The sequence below is a fragment of the Temnothorax curvispinosus genome, unplaced genomic scaffold, assembly GCF_003070985.1.
Source record: "Temnothorax curvispinosus isolate PA1 unplaced genomic scaffold, ASM307098v1 QBEX01015018.1, whole genome shotgun sequence".
Classification (NCBI taxonomy): Eukaryota; Metazoa; Arthropoda; class Insecta; order Hymenoptera; family Formicidae; genus Temnothorax; species Temnothorax curvispinosus.
This window is the reverse complement of record NW_020224798.1, coordinates 62857-83275: the sequence shown is the minus strand read 5'-3', so window position 1 is coordinate 83275 and position 20419 is coordinate 62857. Positions and strand designations below refer to the sequence as shown.

Here is a 20419-nt window from a genome sequence, read left to right as displayed (position 1 = left end):
GCTTTCCGGGTAACCGCGATTTGTTCCATTGCGCTCAGAAGTTGCGCGCCACGCTGCGCCGTTAGTTCCTCGGTCAAGAGAGTCTTACAGCCGAGAGTCTTACTGGAGCCCGGCTCTTGAGTAAGGCCTATTTAAGCGGAACGGTTTTCAAACGATATCCTATCGGACCGAGGCATCGTTTTATAGCACCAATTTATAGCGTTGTTTACAAATACGCCCGCAATAAATTTACAATTAAATTCTCGAAGCTTGAAATTGCTGTTTATTGATAAAATTCACTTTTAAAATACCAATTTATATCTATTGTGTTCACCTTTCGACTTATATAAAATTTATATAAAATAAATAGCTACTTCCCGTCTCTTTCCGTAAAATATTTTTTGTCAAATAGATCAGTAGCCTCAGAATAGCCTTCATGTATGTACATATCGTATATTTTAGAACAAAAATTATAGTGAATATCGACTGTCAGAGTCGAAAGCAAATGGCCGCATTCGCCACAAATCTATACATATACATAAATCTGGATTGACAAGCCTTATCGATAATAAATTATATTCAAGTACAAATTATAATATAAGAGCCTATATAACATTCTTTCACTCCACATTAGCATGTTATAACGTGTAAGAAATTTTTAAGTACCATTTGCGACACGTAAACACCAAAAATATAAATCTCTCGACCTAGCGTGCAATTTCTTTACGTTTTTCTACGTCTAGATTAACGATCTCGTTCATTCCGTGCGAAACGTTCGCGTGAATTCGTACGAGTTCGCATCCTTTACGAGATGAAGGAGGAAGGAGAGAGAAACCGAAGGACGAGCTAAAGGAGGAGGCTGTAGAGGAGACGGTAGAAGGGAGAGAAACCTGACATTCGTAGGGTGGAGATGGCGATGGTGGCCGCGCCGGAGGGGAAACTCGAGGGGGAGTCTGAGGGAAGGTTAGTCGTGGGTGTAGAGAGACAGGGAGAGACAGAGAGTGAAAGAGAGAGTGAGAGCGAAAGAGAGACGCATAGACGAGGAAACGGAGGTGGAGGTGGAGAAGGATAATATTGATCCCCTCGTAGCCCCGCCCCTCCTCGCCCAGCCGACGCCATCATTATATTATCCACCATCCCTCCGACTCCGTTTCCCGACGTATCGCACACCTACGACCTCTCGAAACTCGCGAAACTATCCTGGCCATGCACGCGCGTTGTCTTGTGTTCCTGGAAAAGGGACTTCCCGAAAAAGGGGAAAAGCATGGAGGCTACCCTTACGTTCACCGTTGTGTTCCTCGGCCGATCCTCTTTCTTAACCTTGCTTTACCACCCTTGTTTTGCTCCCCCGTGTCTTCTTATTAGAAGGAAAGGGACAGAGAATAGTTCGAGGAGGAACGTTGCCGTTGAGGATTCGTGGCAAGTTTCCCGAAAATCTTGCGAGGACCAGCGCGCGTGCGAAAGCGCCACTTCATTAAAAATAAATTCCGTGAAGGAGCCGACGGATATCCGAGGGCTTCGCGAGGATTTTACGCCGCAGACTCGCTTTCTCATTCTCTCTCTACGTCTCGTTCGTTGTTCCTTTCGCCTATCCATAATTCGACGCGCCTTTCTCGTTTGTCTCGTGAACGTTATCTCGATGTTTCCCATTTCTCTTCTCCACTTTTATTGTACTGTGAATTAGTTTTAACCCGTGTTTTATCTCTTTCTTCAGTTGAATGTTTTTTTTTTTTCAAATTTTCGCAGGAATTTCCAAGTTTTCGCATTATCGGCGATTTTACAGCTAATTGGAAATTTTTATCTTACAAATAATAATTTCTAAATATTACCTACTAGAAAATTTTGTAACTGTATGAATTGTACGAAATAAGTTGTATATACATATATACTGGAATATTTAGTCAAAAATATTCATTGGAAAATTAAGAATTAATCCTGCTTTATCCTTTGATTAATGACGCATAGCTATTTAATATTTAATAAAAGTATATATCATAAAATTTTTAATACTTTAACATGTCAATTCCGAAAGTTCATTTTTTACTTTTTACTTTCCAAAATTTAACATTACGTGTCATATATTATATCGTATACATCATCGACGTTATTGAATATTCATTATTAACATTGCTCGCATTATCGTTGCTATTCAAATAGCCTCTATTCCATCATTATCTGACTTAAATGTGCTGCGTCAGGTTACAAAAATAATGATTGTCGTTACGAAAAGCGCAAGCAATTACCGCGGTGAACAAACAGGTGCGATGACGTCGGTAGTTACGCGCCGAAAACACGACGGCGGCGGCGCGACACCACTTCGTTAAAAGTAAATTCCGTGAAGTATACCGCCGGATATCCGGGGCTTCGCGGGGATTTGACGGTGGCGCGAAGGTGGAAACCTTTTGTCTGTCGGGAATAAGCGGTTCGCCACTCGTAACTTTGAACTACTCCTACATCTCTTTGCGAAAGCTCTCGCGACACCGTCCGCGATTTATAACAACATCCGCTTTCTCTTGCTCGAGCGCCGTCTTGCCCGGAGCCGAGGGAAAAGTTCACGGGGCTACTAATTTCTGTCGATATTCTTGAGCGCCCTGCCATTCCCTCAGAACCAATTAATCCCACTCACAGTTATGCGGAACAACATCCTAATAATTTTTAAGTGCTTCATCTCCTCCGAGAAAATAAATAAATTTTTGGTTGCCCGAAGAAGGCAGCTGCTCGCTTATGGCAGACTTGCTTACCGCGACCATCATGGCCGCCAAGATGATTCTCCTTCCCTTCCACCCTTCTCTCTTCTCGTTTCTTCTCTCGCTTCCTCCGTACAATATTTCTTTCTATCTCAGCTTTGATCCTCTTTTTTTCCTTTCTTGTCCTGAACAGATCTTTCTCTTTCTTTCTGCGGCTCCACATGTACCTACACACGTTCCCGCACGCGAAATACACTCTCCGTCTTCTGGTCGTTGCTCCTTCTCTTCGCGTCCTCTTCCTTACCTCTTCCCATGTCCTCCACACCCGGCCACAGTCTCAGGTTCCAACAGTGGCGTCTCCATAAATCTCGCTATAACGCCGAGATGGATCAGTGAGAATGGCCACGTCCGACACAGGGGAAACGGGACACGGCTGCGTTTGTATCGTTGCATACGCTACCGTGCATACGTGGTCCGGTGCGCACGCGTATATGTTCGAGGGTAGGATCGGTGAACTGCACGCAGCAAACACGGCAAACCATCGGCCATCAGGAGTGGATACGAATAAAATTCGTCACGTCTGCGACAACGAACCCCATTTACGCGTATATCAACAACTTGAGATCGGAATAGTTGATGTTGTTCCACAGTCTGGAGAGGAAAGGAATTTTATATATATGTGGATATTCTCTCTCTTGATATTTCTCTTTTATGTCGATCACTTTAACCCCCAATATATCGGTGTACTCAAATCAAATTGAGAAATATTAATATTATAATACAATATTATCGATAACTATGAGAGTAAGCAAAACAATAATGATGAGCCCAAAAAGTGCTTTTGAGAACTAACAGTTTCAGAGTTGAAAACTGAGAATCAAAAAGTTAAGTAGGAATTTATGTTGAAAGTTTTCCTATTTGGACTACTTATGTTTCAGTCTTGTGTTTTATTGTGCTTTGCAGTATCCACGCAGATCGGAAGGATACAGCCGACGGAAACGAGAAATCGTTCGTGTTAAAGTGTCGCGGAGGGCGGCGCTGAACGATACAAACGGCGTACGAACCGACGCGCACGACGCGGAATGGGAAGCTGGGCTTTCTCTGTCTCTTTCTCTCTCTCTCCCACAGAGTGAGTAGTTTTATGGATTTTTTTATCGTTGTGCTGGTGGACCGTAACAGCTGCACAGCCGGTGGGATTCGGATATTCAATGTCGGCGTACCTGTATGGATATTAAATTAACACCCGTAAGCCGCGAGTATTAACAACTTTGCAAAAGATTATACGAGATTATGAGCTCAAGCGGAACACGTGATTTTTAATGCCGCCGTCCCCGTCCTACTAGCTCTCGAGGCTTCTCCATTTCTTTGTAATTTATAAATAGTTACGGCTCATTGCCCGTGTTCACCGTCGATTCGTTTCCAGTTAAATACACTTTTTTTCCGTTCCTTCTTTTTTTTTTATTCGTTTAGTTACATCGGACTCCGTTAGGTCGCGACTCTTCCGCGATATCGGCATAAGAGTGCCCGTACGAATTTATCATGAAACGTGCCAGGATTACGCAGTCCATTCTCCTTGTTTTCTTTCGTTAATTTAAGTGAACGAATTGTCAACGGATGCATTAGTAAATGATAACTTAGGAGAGACACATATAATGTTCATGCAAATAATATTTTATTTACATTATTACTTTAGATTTTCACTTAGCTTTTATGTATTGATTAATTTCTAAATTTTAAATCGTTAATTTTATTGTGTGAAAAAAGATGTCCGCGTTATATTTTATTAACGAACATATATTTTTATTCCTTAATGCATTTATCCTATTTTCCTTCGAATGAATTTATGTCTCATCGCGTACTTTTTACTTCGCTATAGCGTTCGTGAACAACGAGCGTAACGATTTTATTTTGCGACGTACATATCTACTCGAACCGAATAAACCTTCTGCGAATCTAAGATCACTGACCGTTAAAACCTAGAAAACATTTCTTATCGCGATAAACCACCAGCACCGGAAGAATGATTAAATTCAATTCATTATCCGAAAATCTGTGCAGTCCCTGACTTCGACCCTGGTCTTGCGAGATATAAAAATATCAACTGCGTAAGATTACCAGGAAAAATTGATGCATGCACGTAAGATATTGTTCCGGTTCGCAAAATTTTGACACACCAAATAACAAAATAAATATCTAATATATTACTATGAACATACTTAAAATTACACAATTTTACAACAAAACATTATTTTAAAGCAGACAAGGTGTTTCTCATGAATTTTTGAATGCTGAAAACGATGCCATAAGTTAAAATTTCACCAGCACGTCAAGTTTTCGAGATAATTAAAGTTTAATGCATAAATACCATGGCTGAAAAGTAAGATACTAAAATAAAAACATTTTACAGGGAATAGACAATATATTCATGACTTTTGATAAGAATTTCAAGATAACTGTTAACTGTTCTTACAAAAGAATTTTAAATATCACAAAAAAGTCATTTTTAATGCATTAAACTTTAATTATCTCGAAAACACGATGTGTTGGTGAAATGGCTTGCAGCATTGTTTTTATCTTCAAAAATCTATAAAAAATATCTTGTCTGGTTCAAAATAATAAAACAAATTTATTTTGCAAACTTGTGTTATTTTCCCAGATTTGTTTACGATTAGTATTCACTTGATATAAATATTTTACTACACTCGATCAGAGTACTGAATTTTTAAAAAATATTCAAAAACTCCAGCGTTTTGCGACAAAATTGCGGAACGCATTACAATGCTTTGTACCAAAAATACAATACCCGATAGAAGATTAACTGCCGCCGAGTCGAATCCTGATTCGCTTGTAGAGTACGCGCAATTCGCCCTTTGCCATTTTTCATCTCGTTCAACGTGATATTAACTTGAAAACGGCCACTCTCGGACATTACCGTAAAGCCGATCGTATCTCTGCTTCGACCCGCTCTAAAGCCGAAGCTGGAGCTGAAGGGAGCCTTTTGCGGGATAAAAACTTATGACGGCTAACGTTAAATTGAATCTAACCGTCAATTTATCGTATATCACGTTAAACATATGTTTACCACCTACGAATAAGCACTAGATGCTTAGGTAGCCGACGCTTTCAGAGCGTATTTATATCCAGTCTTTTCTTTAAACATACAGTGACACATCTAAAGTGAAATCTTATTGTGAATTTAAAATAATCATATATCATATAAATCTAGATTTATTTTAGCTTTTTATTCTAAATTTTTCATATATGAAAAAGAGATTTTGAATCACGAAATTTTTATTAAATATACTTTAATTTAATTTGGTTTATCTAATGTGTACACATATAAACTATATCGCTTGGTATATGAAAGAGCTATTTGTAAAATCATTCATTATGTGAGTGTCATTTTTATCCATTCGTTATACCAACTTTAACATTACTACATTAATAGCAAAACTCGTTATGAGTGCTACTGCTATTTTATATTTATTGTACAAGCATTATTGCTACGATACGCTCACTATACATATGAACACTACTACTATCTATTTCTCCGTTAATCGTTGCTTCGCACCGAAAGCCCAAGACAACGCAGTACTTTTCGCGTTCACCAGAACTTACGAGCTGGCGATGCCATCAGAACGGTGAAGCCAGGCAACCAGCAACTGCCACGGATTCGACGTTAAACCCGCGTAACTGTGGAAGCGCGGGTTGAATCGGAGATGTGCGAGAGGCGCGGTCGCGCGGCGCGTTTGCATACGATGTGTCGCGATGCAAATCGGCCCGCGTGATGCGAACGAGATACGGCGGGTGGGCGGGCGATGCATTCGCGGTGTAACAGAGTGTGTGTACCGGAATGCAGCCGAGCGTTGTGCGGCGAGGCTAAAGGTAATAATTGATATATAGCGATAGCATTGGCCGCTGACAGCCGCTAACCCGGCCGAATACGGATGACACTCGGTAATCCTCACTCTCATACCGGTTAGTGTCCACCTATATTCCGCGGCGTCCCATTTCCCATTCCCATGGTGTGTAAGCTCCTCTCTCCCGCTCTCATTCTCTCTGTCTCTCCCCCTCCCCTTTCTCCCGATCCCTCTCGTTCGCGCAACCCCTTCGCCCTCCGAATCAGGCTGAGATATACAGACACTGGATGTGTGTCGGTTGCGCCGCAATCAGGGGTCCAGGAGGGTGGATGATTGTGCGGCAGAGTAAGCGCGAGAGAGAGAGAGTGAGAGAGGGGGGGGTGGGAATTGGATAGAGAACAGAAAGAGAGCGAGTGAGAAGGAGAGACCTAGAGAATAGAGAAAGAAAGACAGAGGCAGCGCACTGCCACTGGAGGCTGGAGCACAGAGCGACTCTCGTGCACCAGCCAGAGCGCCGCCGCGAGGTGTGCGGTGCAACCATACTAATCCGCCGATGGATTTATGGTCTTAATCACCGGCGGATTATCTCGGACAGCCGCGCTCTGCTGCCACCGACCGAAACATACGCCTGCCTCTTTGCAGATAACTGTACCCGGCTTCGCGCTCGACCTCTCTTTCTCGTTGTTTCTCTTCTCTCTCTCTCTCTCTCTCTCTCTCTCTCTCCACTCTGCCTCTCTCGTCCAGTTCCTCTCGTCGTCGACTCTTCGGTGCCTTTCTCTCCGTTCTTCTTTTCAATATGACGTTTTCGGATCTTTTATCCGGCACCAGGGATTTCTATGACGTTATGTTACGCTGAGGAAACGAATTTTAAAGTTAATGCGCGATAAAATTCGTAAAATACTACTTGAATATAAAATTTCAAGATTTCTTCAATTTGTAAACAATTCGCTAGGATTTTATAAAAAATCTTAGCCTCCGTTTTACTGCGGAAGCTCCTATAATGTAACTTGAATACGTGTGGGCTTCTTTTGGAGTACAGTTCTATTATTTTTCGTTACGACAAACAGAATACGAATTAAACTCTGAGCTAATGAGGGTCGCGTAGAGGGATGTCTTTCGCACTTGAAGTAAACGCGCGCCAAGGCAGGTTTAAAATGAAGAATGCCTCCATAATGGCGTTACAGTTTGCGAACGAGCGACGGCCGGGGGATCTGCAGCGTTTTGGTACATGGCGTATAGCACCGTGGCGGGAACACCGTACCACGCTATATGTGGTTCTATAAATCCACCAGGGCTTACTGGCGCAAAGCCTCCCCTGCGGCTTGCGCGCGGCACTCTCACCTCTTTCCCCATGTGACCTCCTATCTGCCCACTCTCTTCCCCCCCCCCCCCCCCGCTCCGTGTCCTCCCCCTCTGTGCTGTGCCTTTTTCACGCACACTTCTTCCACGGTTTTGCCGTCTCGCGATGCCGACCACTCGCCGGATCGTCCCGATGAAACGCAAGCAGGCCGCCGGGATTTCAAAGAGCATGTCTGGCCGCTCGCTTGATCCGTTTCGAAGTCACTCGGACTTGGACTGCGCGCGATCCGTCGTTTGTTCGCGAATCAAGTCGCGGAGGATTTATACAGTGCTTACGGATTTGCGAACTTTCTAACGGTCTATAGTTTCTTCGACGTCATTTCATCGTCTTTTTTTACAATTTTAGAAAAGTACCAGAGGAGAAATATCATAATCGCTTGTCGTGTTTGGGGTTGTTGCGGTAAAATGTGATCGTTTTGAATCAGACAAAACGCGATTGCATACGAAATTCTTATTATAAATTTCTAGAGTTTAGAATTCTTAGCTTAGTTATACATAGATTTTATTATGTGTAAGCATGATTCTTCTTCAGTAGTGCTACCACGTGTATAATAGTATGATATTAATTTCAAGTTTATATTTATCTCATAGTTTGATTATATTTTCTCAATATACAGGTTTATATACGGAATAAGTATAAAAACTGTTAGCAAAATGTTTTAAATAGAAACATTGACTAATTAACGTTTACTAACGTCTAAAACATCTGATTATTTTCGTCTTTATTTTGTAAAAACCGTATGCTTGACTAATGCAAGAGATTATCATCCGTGGTCAGCAGATTGTTGCCTTTGTAATCGATATCTCGATGCTTCAATGCACCCATTGTGAGCGTCTGTTACTGCTTCATTCATCGCGAGCTCAAATTTTTAGGCGTTGCTTCAATGTTGCTGTTATATTTTTCGCTTCTCCGAGGCGGATTCTTAAGAAAACAATTCTCGAGTCGTTAATGTTTCGTGGGCACACGCGCGAGTCGATCGATTGAATTAGAATTGATTACACAAATTATTGAAACGAAATTAAATCTGAATTATTTCTATTATTTTCTATCGATTTATTAATTATATCTATAATCATTTTTATTATTTTATTAAATAACTTAAATTATTAAAATGAGCTAGTTATTAAATAAATCTAAAATTTTTGAAGCTTAATTATAATAAGCAAAAGTTTTCATTTAGTCACTATTCGAATCGTTGTTTTATTATTCGATATGCATTTCTCATACAAATGCATCTCGAATAATTAGATACTTATTTATAATGATTCTAACGCGCGATGAAATTTAAACTTCAATGTAAAGTGGTAATGTTATCAATTCTCTTACCCTGACTCGAGCTTCCGTAAGATTCGTACAGCAAGCTATCTCTTCTCTGGTTGACATGTCTGGATACCGATTCCTCATAAACGTCATCTCCAGATTCTGAAGCTGATGCTGCGTAAAGTGCGTCCTTTGCCGCCTTTGCCTCTTGTTCTTCTTACCATCCTTGTCGTCGGTATCGTTGACTCCGACCACTCCAGGAGAAACGACACCACCAGCACCCAATTCGTGTTTCACTTCTGGTGGTGTTCGTACACCTGAAAAGTGTTAAGGTATCATATCTTCGACGAGACCGTCAATAGCGTTTCAAATGTAGGACTCATAAATTGTTTCTAAATTTCGCGGAAAATTATCAAAGAAATATTGACAGTATAATCTTCGTTTTCAGGTAATTAACTGATATACATTTAGAAATGATAAAGAGATCCCTAAAGCAAATACCGTACAAATTTGAATAGCGTAGTCTGGAGATTAATTAGAATAAAATATATTAACATAAAAATAAGTCAAAGTTACAATAATTTTTAAATTGTAAATTATTAGTTTGCTGCTGATTTTGCGTAAAGTTTGTGCACTCCGGCCCATAACTACGTATTAATTTGTTATCTGTTATTAATTTTCACAGTTCAGGTTATATTGATTTTTACTGCTTAGTTGAGTTTATCTCTTAGTTTCTTATACATTGTTACTATATGCATGTAACAATTAACAGATTATTAATTCGATTATTAATGACATATTTCAATTTTTATAAATTATAAATTATTTAATCATTTTTTAGATAAAAACTTGAATAATTTAATTTTAACTAAGAAAGAATGATTAAACTTAACGTTAAGTCTAATTTTTGAAGAAAGAAATAAAGTTCGTTGTAATCGAAAAATAGAAATTAATTTAGATTAGACGAAAAGCAAAATTATGTGATTTTAATACAAAGTAAATTGCCATATTTCTTGATGTCTTTGATTTATTAAAATTACGATTTTTTATTTAATCATATCCGATATCCCACGGTTAACAAATCGTTAAACGTAAGCAATTATTATTTATCGAAACACGTATCTCGCATAATTTATTCGTTTAAAGTTTTAAAGCAAGCATCGAAGTATAGCAGATAGGAATCAGAAATTATTTTATTTAATATTTACGGGCAATAATTATTTATTCAACAATGCTTAGATTTGATTATATCTTAAATTAGTATTATATTCTGAAATTGTTATTAATTTAAATATAATTTATCTAGCATCTTTGTGTTGAAAATATAATAGAATAATATACGAATAACCAGATCAATCAACTAACCAGACAAATCAATTAAATTCGACGTAGTTCGACGCCACTTGCGAACGCGGAGAAACACGTCAATCGTACGGAAAAATAAGTGTATATTGTCTCGGAACGACCCCGGGGAGAGCCTATCAAGAGAGCAATCTTCGCGACTCGCAAATTTATCTGCGTGTGAAACGGAAATTTTCAAAATCCGTATACGCACAACGACGATAGATAGATACATTTACATTACTTCGATACGAGGTTCTCGCACTCTCGGCGAGCAAAGAGACATACATTTGCCAATTCGCTTGGGTTAAATGAGACAACTTGTTAAATCCGTCGTATTCTATGCGATAAATCAATTAATTTAACGCCACTTACGATCATTGAGAAACATGTTAATAGTCGATCGTACGGATTTCCACACACATGTACCGAAAAGATCGCCCGTCGCTAGATTCCGACACTCGTTCACACGCAAGATTCACGATCGATAGTTTAGATAATACGTGAAACGCAGAGCAGGCCACACGCAGTCTCGAATTCGCATGAATACTGACCGCGTCGTCCGCGTCCCCGCGTCGTCCGCGTCTTCGTTCGGTTTTCGCGTCTATGACAATAGGAAAAATTTTTGGAAAGAGTGGGGGAATGGGGGAAGAGTGCAGCCGACGCAGCGTGCTCCGTCTTCCAGGAAATAGAAAGCCGAGCGGCCCGAGCCTAAAAAACGTAAACAATCTCGGCGGGCTCGGCGAGCAATTACGGCAGTATACAATACAGCGACGGCCGACCGACGGCTCGCGAGTGACGCTTTTTAAGCTCCGCGTTCAATTTCTCCCTACGAAAAGTACGAAATAATAGGTAAACGGAAACTGTTTTTCGCCCCGGCGATGAGTGCGACGGACAGAAACGCGAAACGTGTGATTCGTGGCTAATAACAGCGAGTCGATATGCCGCTCTCGCGCGATTATAACGCGAAATTCATACGCGGAGTGTTTTAACATTATGCAAAAAAATGAGTTAATCCGTTTTGAATGTATTAAAAAGCGCTATTTCGACCCAGTATACATATATAACTCATTCTTTGGAAACGAGTTTACTCGTTTTCGCGTATGGAAACCATACTCTTGAATTTATTCCCCAAGAGAAACGTATGCGATAATTCTGCTCTTACAGAAAAGTTGCAAGTCGGTTGGCTATCGCGTGACTTTTAATCAATCAACTTGCAACGTTTCTGTAAGAACAAAATTTGCGTTTAATAAGTACGTTTCTCTCGCGAATGAATTCAAGAATCGAGCGGGGTGAAGTGCGGCGCGCCGCTCGCAGCGTGAACGGTTGACGAAGCATCTCCCCTCCCCTCTCCTCCCGATATTTAACGGCTATGTTCATTCCGATCGCGTAGCGGCACGGCTCCGCTAAGTGCTTTTCGCGTCTTTTTATCCGCCGGATGTGAATCTCGCGTGCGAACGAGTGTCGGTAGTGTCGAATCGAGCGCGGACGATCGTCTCGAGTGTTCTGATGGTGCAGGTAGTCGCGATTAACGCGTCTTGCGACGTTCCGAGTCCGAAGGCGGCCGCGACGCAATTTGCCCTCCTCTTCGGAGCATCGCATATGGCGGATTTCAGGTGTTCTCGTTCGACGACATGCGAGACGCAAGTGAGTTTGCACGATCGCATCTTTTTATCTGTCGAAAATAAACCTCGCGTATAAATAAACGGCTCGGAGTGCTGTGCTTTTGATGGACGGCGGTTATTATTTCTGATTATTTCGCTCGGCTTTTCTGAAAGGGACGTTCTCGTCCCGCTTCCCCGCGATCTTTCCAAATCTTCCGTATACACCGCAGTCGCGTTATATCCGCGCGAGTTCGAAGTCGTGTCGCGCCTGCTCCGCACTTCTCATTTGCTCCATTTTGCCTGCGAGAGGAAGTTTTGCGCGCGAACGAGTGTCCGGAGTATCCGGAATCAATGGGTAATCGTCTCGATGCGTATGTAAATTTGTAGGACAATCGTGATCAACGCGTTTGGCGACGCGTGTTCGTAAACGGCGTCGAAGTATTGCGTCACTGCGTAATAGCGGATTTCGAGTTTTGATTTCGCGGAACGCGAGTTAATTACGCGCGGGGGAACATCTTTCGCCCCGTAGTAAATGCGCGTGAAATTAAGTATCATAACGTTCGGTCAGTTCGCGTCGAGCACACTGATACCAGAAATCCGTATGCTGTGTGATAACTTTCGGAGATGGGAACGCGACGAGTATACTGAAAGACGCTAAACGTGATCATTATTTATCGTTATAGGAATACGTTTATTAGCGTACACGGTTTCAATCTCGCGATTAATACCTTGTAAACGTAAAACGATAGTTACTTATCGAAGCACATATTTCGCCTTTTATTCATTAAAATAGAAACCAGAGCAAAATAGATAGGAGTTATAAGCAATTGTTTCGTCGTAATGTTTGCGGGCAATAATTCTTTTTAATATAACGCTTATTAATATATAGTTGAATATACTATCTCGCGATGTATTATACGCGCTTGTGTAATTAATATTGAATTTCGATTATATATTTTTGATCCGTCGTATCTTAATAAACTATTAACTCAGTTTTGTAAATTGAATCATGCTAGAGGGTCATTTACAAAATTTTTTATCGTTAATGAAACGGTGTGAGTATGGAACGGGTCGACTCCGAGTCGACTGGTGTCGCGACGCGAATTAGTGAATCGTAATTACTTTCATATTTTAATACGGGATTAATTATTTGACCAACTGTGCGTAGCATAAATTCGCCGTTTGTACATATTGCTCATTTGTTAAAACCCTCCGCCGTTGAAAATTCGTCCGTCGCGCTTATTTACAAGACAGCGTGAGTGTTGAACGGATTGTAGCTTCGTGCGATAATACTTTTTTCGTATTATCCTCCCGTCGCAGTGTAACGTAATGTGCGCGTTACGTGTGATTAATGTCAGGAGTGTCGCGCGCGATCGTAATTAACCGTGTCTCGCGAGTAAGTGTTGCGTGTTACGAGATGCAGTTACAACTCTACTCCTGCGCATCGTGTAGGTGAGTGATAAATTAGTAAAAACTATAAGGAATAATCTTCCTTATATAATGTTTCATAACTATATATTCTGGAGCTTAATTAAACTTGAAAATCCTGATTTAAAAAATATCGAAATTATAGTATAGTATAAGTATAACATTCGCGCGTTTGAACTTACATATTCCAGAATTGAACAGTGTTAACTTATAATGAATCTATAAAATGTTATATTTGTCTGTCATATTTTTTTAAACGTCTTGATACATTCACGTACATTTATTTGCATCTCTTTTATGCATATCTAATACAATATTCATATGGATCCATTACTTTAATTTGAGATGAAATATAAATATAATTATTTATTAAATTGGTATTAAATTGGTATTTTGAATTGTTTTCTCGCATGTATATCTAGGTAAAATATTATAAAGTAATATTTATTGATCTATTTGAAATTTTGGATAATCGGATGCCTTTAGAAATTCCGTTTTTTTTATGTGTTTGATTTTTATTGAACGAGGTGAAATTCGCTCATATTTACGCAAGTAACCGCGTCTTGTCACAAAAGTACGATGGACTCTAGCGAGAGGCATAAAGAGGCGGGAAACCAACGACTCTATCTACCGCCGATATTAGAACGGACGAAGTGAGATCCGCGTCGGAGGTTTGTTGTTAACCGGGAATATAAGACTCCGGGAGATATTTCAATTTGCGGGGATTTGGGGCGCGGGTGAGAGTGTTCCAGCTAAGTGCCGAACAAACGTGCAAACAAACGTAAGCGACCTTTTCCGCCCACTCGTCGCTATCCACCATTCCGCGCATTCGTTTCAGAACACCGTGTAAACGCGATAGAAAATGGCGTTCGAATGGTATCTTCTCCCTCTCTGAATTTGAATCTAAATTTTGATTCGAGCAAATAACGTACCTCTCCTGTTACTGAATCTAATGTCGAACTTTGAATTACGTGTGCTTGTGGATATATGAGCTATCACATATTTTATATTGTTTGTAGAAAAGCATGTTAAATTAATAAAATTTGACACGATTTAATATAATTGGTAATGATAATGACATCTGCTAATAATAACCGATATGAAAGATATTAAATTTTTTTATGCGCGCAGATAGCGCACTCGCTCTTTAATACAAAGGAATTAAATTATGATTTTCCACCGAATGGAATTTTAATATGTACTTACAAATCGAAGAAAGATTACATTTTTTATATTATTCTTGCACGGTCGAAACGTACCTTTTCGAATATCTGGCCTGTGAGTTGCGTTCGTACGGTTCCTTGGCTGCCCGGTGGAGTATCCACCGGAGGGTGTCGTGGGGGTCGCCCCCGGTGTACTAGGATTGCTACCACCGGGGGTGTGAGCGCCGTGACCCGCGTCGAGCCTCGCGAGACCCCCGTTGGTTTCGTCCCCGAAGTCACTCTGTGCCCAGACTGCAAAACACATCACACCCTCTTGCAACGTCGTCTAGGCGCACAGTAATCCTTATTTATTCTTGGCTGCAGCCGCGCACGTTAATGGGAGGGTTCCTTTTCGCTAAGTTCCGCTAAGTCATTCGTGCACGATATCGCGACATAACGAATGATATACTGCCATTTCAGATTTAATCAAGACAAATAGCTAACAATAAGTTAATAATGATTGGGCAATTAATGTTGCATACATTTTTATCGTTAATACCACTGTTAGTTGCAATGCAATATCGAATAATCCAGTAAAAAAACACTGTCTTTTATGCCAAATAGGTAAAAAATTAATTTTACTCTCAAGAAACCTTTTAATTATGTTTATCAACGAAACACAACCGTTTTAGAAATTTTAGATTGCAATTTCTCATAATAGCAATGCACATGTCGCATGAATGGGTCAGTTAATAATCGCATGTCATCTCGCCCACCCAAATAAAAGTTATGTCTCCCTGCGGCGAGCTGCCCCTCAATCAACGACTATTTATCTACCGACGAAGTAGACGCGATAAAAAGACAAAGACGGATTCTCCACTGCTCCTTTCCACGCTCCTTTCGTCGTCGATGTGTGCTCCTTACGTACGTGTCCGCGTGTCCGTGTGTGCGTGCGAAGAAGCCATGCGGGGCGGGCTAAGAAGTTAATCGGCTCGGTCGTTTAGTTTCGCTCCGTTTAGTTATATTTGGTTTCCACGGGAGCGGCAAAGAGGAGGGACATAGTTCACAATTAGTCGGCGCATAACTCGGGCTGATTTAGTGCCGCGGAGCCTGCTACGAACCACGAAGACGCGTGTGTCATTCTACCTCGATACCGCGCGCGGGGCACACGTGTTCGTACGAAATAAAAGAGACTTTTTGTGCGATATTTTCGGTGGTGTTAAGTATACTTAAGTATATTTAAACTAAAGTTTTTAAATTAATTATCTTTGACTGTTGTGTAAAAAGGTGAGACCCTTGTAATTGAATAATTTTATGTACGAAAAAATATTTGTACCAAAATAATTTTCAATGGAAAACTTTAACATTCTTATTTACCAACGATTTCTAACACGATTATATATTTTATAGTTAAGTTATATTCTTTTAAATATTATACAAGTTTTAATTAATCTTCCTTCGAACTAGTTTGTTTTCTTCCATCTCAAAATAATTAAATAGTTCTATAATTGATAATAAAAGTGGCTATCAAGATAGAAAGACGTAATAATAAATAAAAATGAGATGGTTCGTAGAAAGTTGGGTCAAGTTTTCACTCGCGCCTATCTCGAGCGAAGTTATGACATCTCGGTAGACAACTCAGTACAGTTTATCACGGCACCGTTTCGGTGTGCACGCGCACGAATACACGCGTAAAATTTTTTTGGCAACGGAAGACGTACTTGTCGGCGTGTACGATATTTTAGCGGACGTGCGTTCTCTGTAGTACTAATTTACATGTTTGCGAGTTACGAATGCGCGGCGTAATTGAGGAAATCGTCGAAGCTGTTGACGGACGTGCCCCAAACAGTTGTTGACGGTGTCAAATATTTTTTTTTTTCAGTGTTGATACCTCTGTGTTAACATTTTGATTGCCAAGATTAATTTCGAGTTCTGGGAAGTTATACAAAGTCGAGAAATGGGCAACTCTTTATAAAATATACAATCCGATTACAACATAAAATTTTCAGAAAAATAAATATCTATAAATAAAAAATATATATTTTATATGATTAATATTATTAAACATTTAATAATATAATTCCAGACGGAATAAATAAGAATAAAATTCTTCTTGCGGAAGTTATCGTTGAAATTCTCGTGGAAACGCATGCGTCCAAAGATGTGACATCGTAAAAGTGTTAATGCCAATTTACCAAAGAAAAACTTTAATATTTGGTAATAGCAACTGCTTTACGATTTATGTTCTGAATTCACGCGACTACGTTGACATAACTTTTTATATTAAAAATCGAGTGCGAATACCGTGTTTCCTGCAAAGACCGACAGATTTCTCTCGGGGGCATTCTGTATTTATAGCTCGACTATAAATTCGTAGAGAAATATCTACGGGGGGGGGGGGGGGGGGGAACGTGGTGAAAATCGCCGTGGAATATTGATATTGACGAATATCGCAACTTCGCGTCGTATAAATCAATTTCGCTTTGGACATCGTCGCGCGATCATGCGTGCGGATACTTGTCACGCGTTCGCTACTGCTGCATCATATGTTTATACAATCAGTACTGTTATTTATCGCTTTGGTAGCGGAGATTGAGACCGATATAATTTCGGTAGGTTCGGATCTCGATGGTAACTGCTGCGGAAATGATCTTATTCGTAATGGTTAGCGTAAGGTATGTTTGAGGTATATTTAGAAACTGGTTTAAATCCACAACTCTTAATAATACAACTTGAGATACAACTTGTTAAAACGAGTCTTAACATTTTTTCTATATAATTTATTTTTTCTTTTTTTGCGTTTCACACATAAGCGGTTTGTGTTTAAAGCTCATTGCAAATTATACCGATTTCAACTCCGCCTTTACCAAACATGTTTTCTCGCATGAGTATGACATGAGTATCGTATAAATACGCGAATGCGAATCGCGAAATTGCGACTCGTCCGCCGGAATTCGTGATTAATTCGCCGGCCGACGAAATGCGCGAGCGGATGAGCCGAGCCGTGTCGACAACGGGATTATGCAAGACGCAAAATGCGGTGCAATTTCGAACGAGACGAAGTATATAGCTGTGCTGTGCATCGCGGAAATGCTAGTGTCTCTTGAAATTTATTTCCGAATTTATGCACAGCTCAACAGGACTGAATTTATCCGGAAAACGATCCAAGAATGCTTTTGATATTGGCGTGTAGATTTCATTAGACAGATCGATTACTAGATAGTCACATGTGATTCACAAAACACGTGTTCCTATGAAAAGCGTTTTCCTGTGAATGGGCATACTGGAATAACCACGTGTTCAAAAGAATTTGTCAATGGGGCAATGTGAGCAACCTGTTTGCTGCCCAAAGAAAGACAAACGTTGTTAAAACATTATCGCCACATCGTAGATGCCGTCTTGAGAAGTAAGAAAATAATGATTTCTAAACGATTTAAAGATTACGGCTAACATTTAAGTATTATACTATAATTTTCGAAAAATAAATAGACGTGGCAACGTAAATTACATAAATTAAAATATTTGTATTATCTTTTATATTTTGCTTTTTCTCGGATTTTCTTAGTTACATAAAACACGCGATTTCCGAGAGTTTGAGGATTTTCATCTGTTTACTGTGAAGGTATTTAAATGTTAACTGAGGGATACGTTCGCCTTCCTCGTTTCGATAAAGATAATGTATACCGACAGAATCTCCTACACACCGCTGCTTGTATATTATTTCAAGATTAGAGTTAACCACATAATCTACATCGTGATCTGACTAATACTACTCGAGCGACCTACTCGCTAAGTAAAATTTATAGACTGTCATTTCTCACGCTTCAATATGTCGCAAGATGCATATGTATAAGGTTTTGTATCTTTGACGACCCTATCGAATTTTTATTAGACTTCGTCTCTTCGAAAGCACGTCTTTTTACCACAATAATTAATCGTGCAAATACTCTGTATTTTAAAATATGTCGCGATAATTTGAATGCGCAGCTTTTGTATTAAATTGAATTGTTTAACAAAAAATTTCTAAAATTTCTATAGCTATCGAATAATCAAATTTAATTGATTTTTTGAATAATCGAACATCGAGGATAGAACTCGAATACGATGTGACAAGTGCGAGTAGAAGTTGCGAATATTTTTACGCGAGTGACAATAATAAATAAACAGCGTGCGAGACGTGGCGCAATGATTTTCCAGGGTGTTGTTCATGGATACACTTTCCTCGTGTCTAGCGCGCACGTTCCCACGAGATCCCCTGCGGAGTTCTCGGAGGCTTAAGATGTCGTATCGTTTGACGGCTGTGTACTTGTCCGCCGGCGGCCACCATGGATTCGTGGCGGAGTTACCGCGGATACGAGAGAGGATCCCGAGAGGGCGGAATGTGGCCTCGACACTCTTCACCCCGCCCTGTCAAACACGTTCGACACCCCCGATCCCGTTCACGCGCTCGAGCATTTCGTTTCTCGAAGAGAGAGAGATCATATATTGATCCCTCGACCTGAAAACGTCGAAACAATATGGACCTTTCTTCCCGCCGACGCAACGCAAGCGGAGACTGTTTCATACGTCGGACATCTGTCAAAAATATGCGAGGCATAATATGAATATAAATACAATTTCGCTTCATTGATGAATATACATAAATGAATGTAAAACGAACTTGACATAACGAGAAGGGTAAAGTAGCTTTATTCATATAAAAAAAGGTAGAGTTCTCTTAATTTTGTCATTTTCGAGGCTGAAAGAAAAATAGAGAGGCGCGAGGCGCCTCGGATTCTTTCCAAGTGTCGCGTTGCGTCGGTTCGCACGTGTTTTCACACAGAAGGGAAGAAGCCGAAATTCGGTCCATGAAAACGTATAGATGACAAGGGGAGAAAGGAACCGCAACGTACGGCCGAGCGGACGGAATAAAGAAAAGCGAGAGTTAGGATGTCGAGTGAGGAGGGAAGAGGGATGGTAACTAGAGGGAGAGACACAGGTTGTAACTCACAAATTTATTACTTTTCCCCGCGCTTCAAGTTATTTTATGCCAAAGACAAACCGGGCCCGTCCCCTGCGAGCGCGAGAGGGGAGACGACGACGGGAACGAATATCTCAACTGCCTCGTCGCGCGCGTTTTTACGCCCGCGGGATATATTAGTGGACCGCTAATCCGCACGGATTTTACGGGGCGGCTGTGCATGCGTCGAGAACGCCGTCGTCGTCGTCGACGACGAAGACGACGAGCGACAGCGACGATTGCAGCGGCGAAGCCGCCGCGCACCGTTTTCATCCCGTTCCATTTAGCCCCATCGACTCTCTCGTTCCGATCCCATGACCTCGGCCATGTCCGAGTTTGCGCTCGGGCTAAGTCGACTTACGCCCTTTCGTCGATATCGCGATGTTACAGTGAACTCTCTGTCGGCCGACGTCGTGTGCTCAAGACCTTCTGAATAACCGGGGGGTTTCAGGAAATTCGCATAAAAATCGCAGCAATAACACCTACAAGCATTCTTCATAGAGTGATCATCGTTATTATAATATATAAAATCTAGAGATTGATGTGAAATAATTTACTTAATATATTGTAATATACGAAGATAAATAATTAGTCAATTAATTTTTACAATCACGTCACGAACAAATTCTGTCTTAATAACTATAATGAAAATGCAGTTTCGATATTATGCAATTTTATTTTTACGTGGTTGCTATAATGGAAAATTAATATTTGTCTGTACGCGAGTAAATAATGCAATTTCGTTAATTTTTCGACACA

General features: G+C 40.4%; 1 protein-coding gene across 2 annotated transcripts in view; it reads right to left on the bottom strand.

The window, feature by feature from the left end:
* The window catches only part of LOC112465220 (pituitary homeobox x), a 34370-nt gene that overhangs the window by 5518 nt on the left and 8433 nt on the right, over nt 1-20419 (bottom strand). Inside the window, exons 2-3 of one of the 2 annotated variants that reach the window (XM_025032686.1) lie at nt 14779-14973; nt 9213-9463 (exon numbers count right to left, since the gene is read on the bottom strand). In XM_025032686.1, coding sequence (XP_024888454.1) covers nt 9213-9463; nt 14779-14973 — 446 coding nt within the window. The remainder of the gene's footprint in view (nt 1-9212; nt 9464-14778; nt 14974-20419) is intronic. The other variant, XM_025032685.1, reaches the window with a different exon arrangement.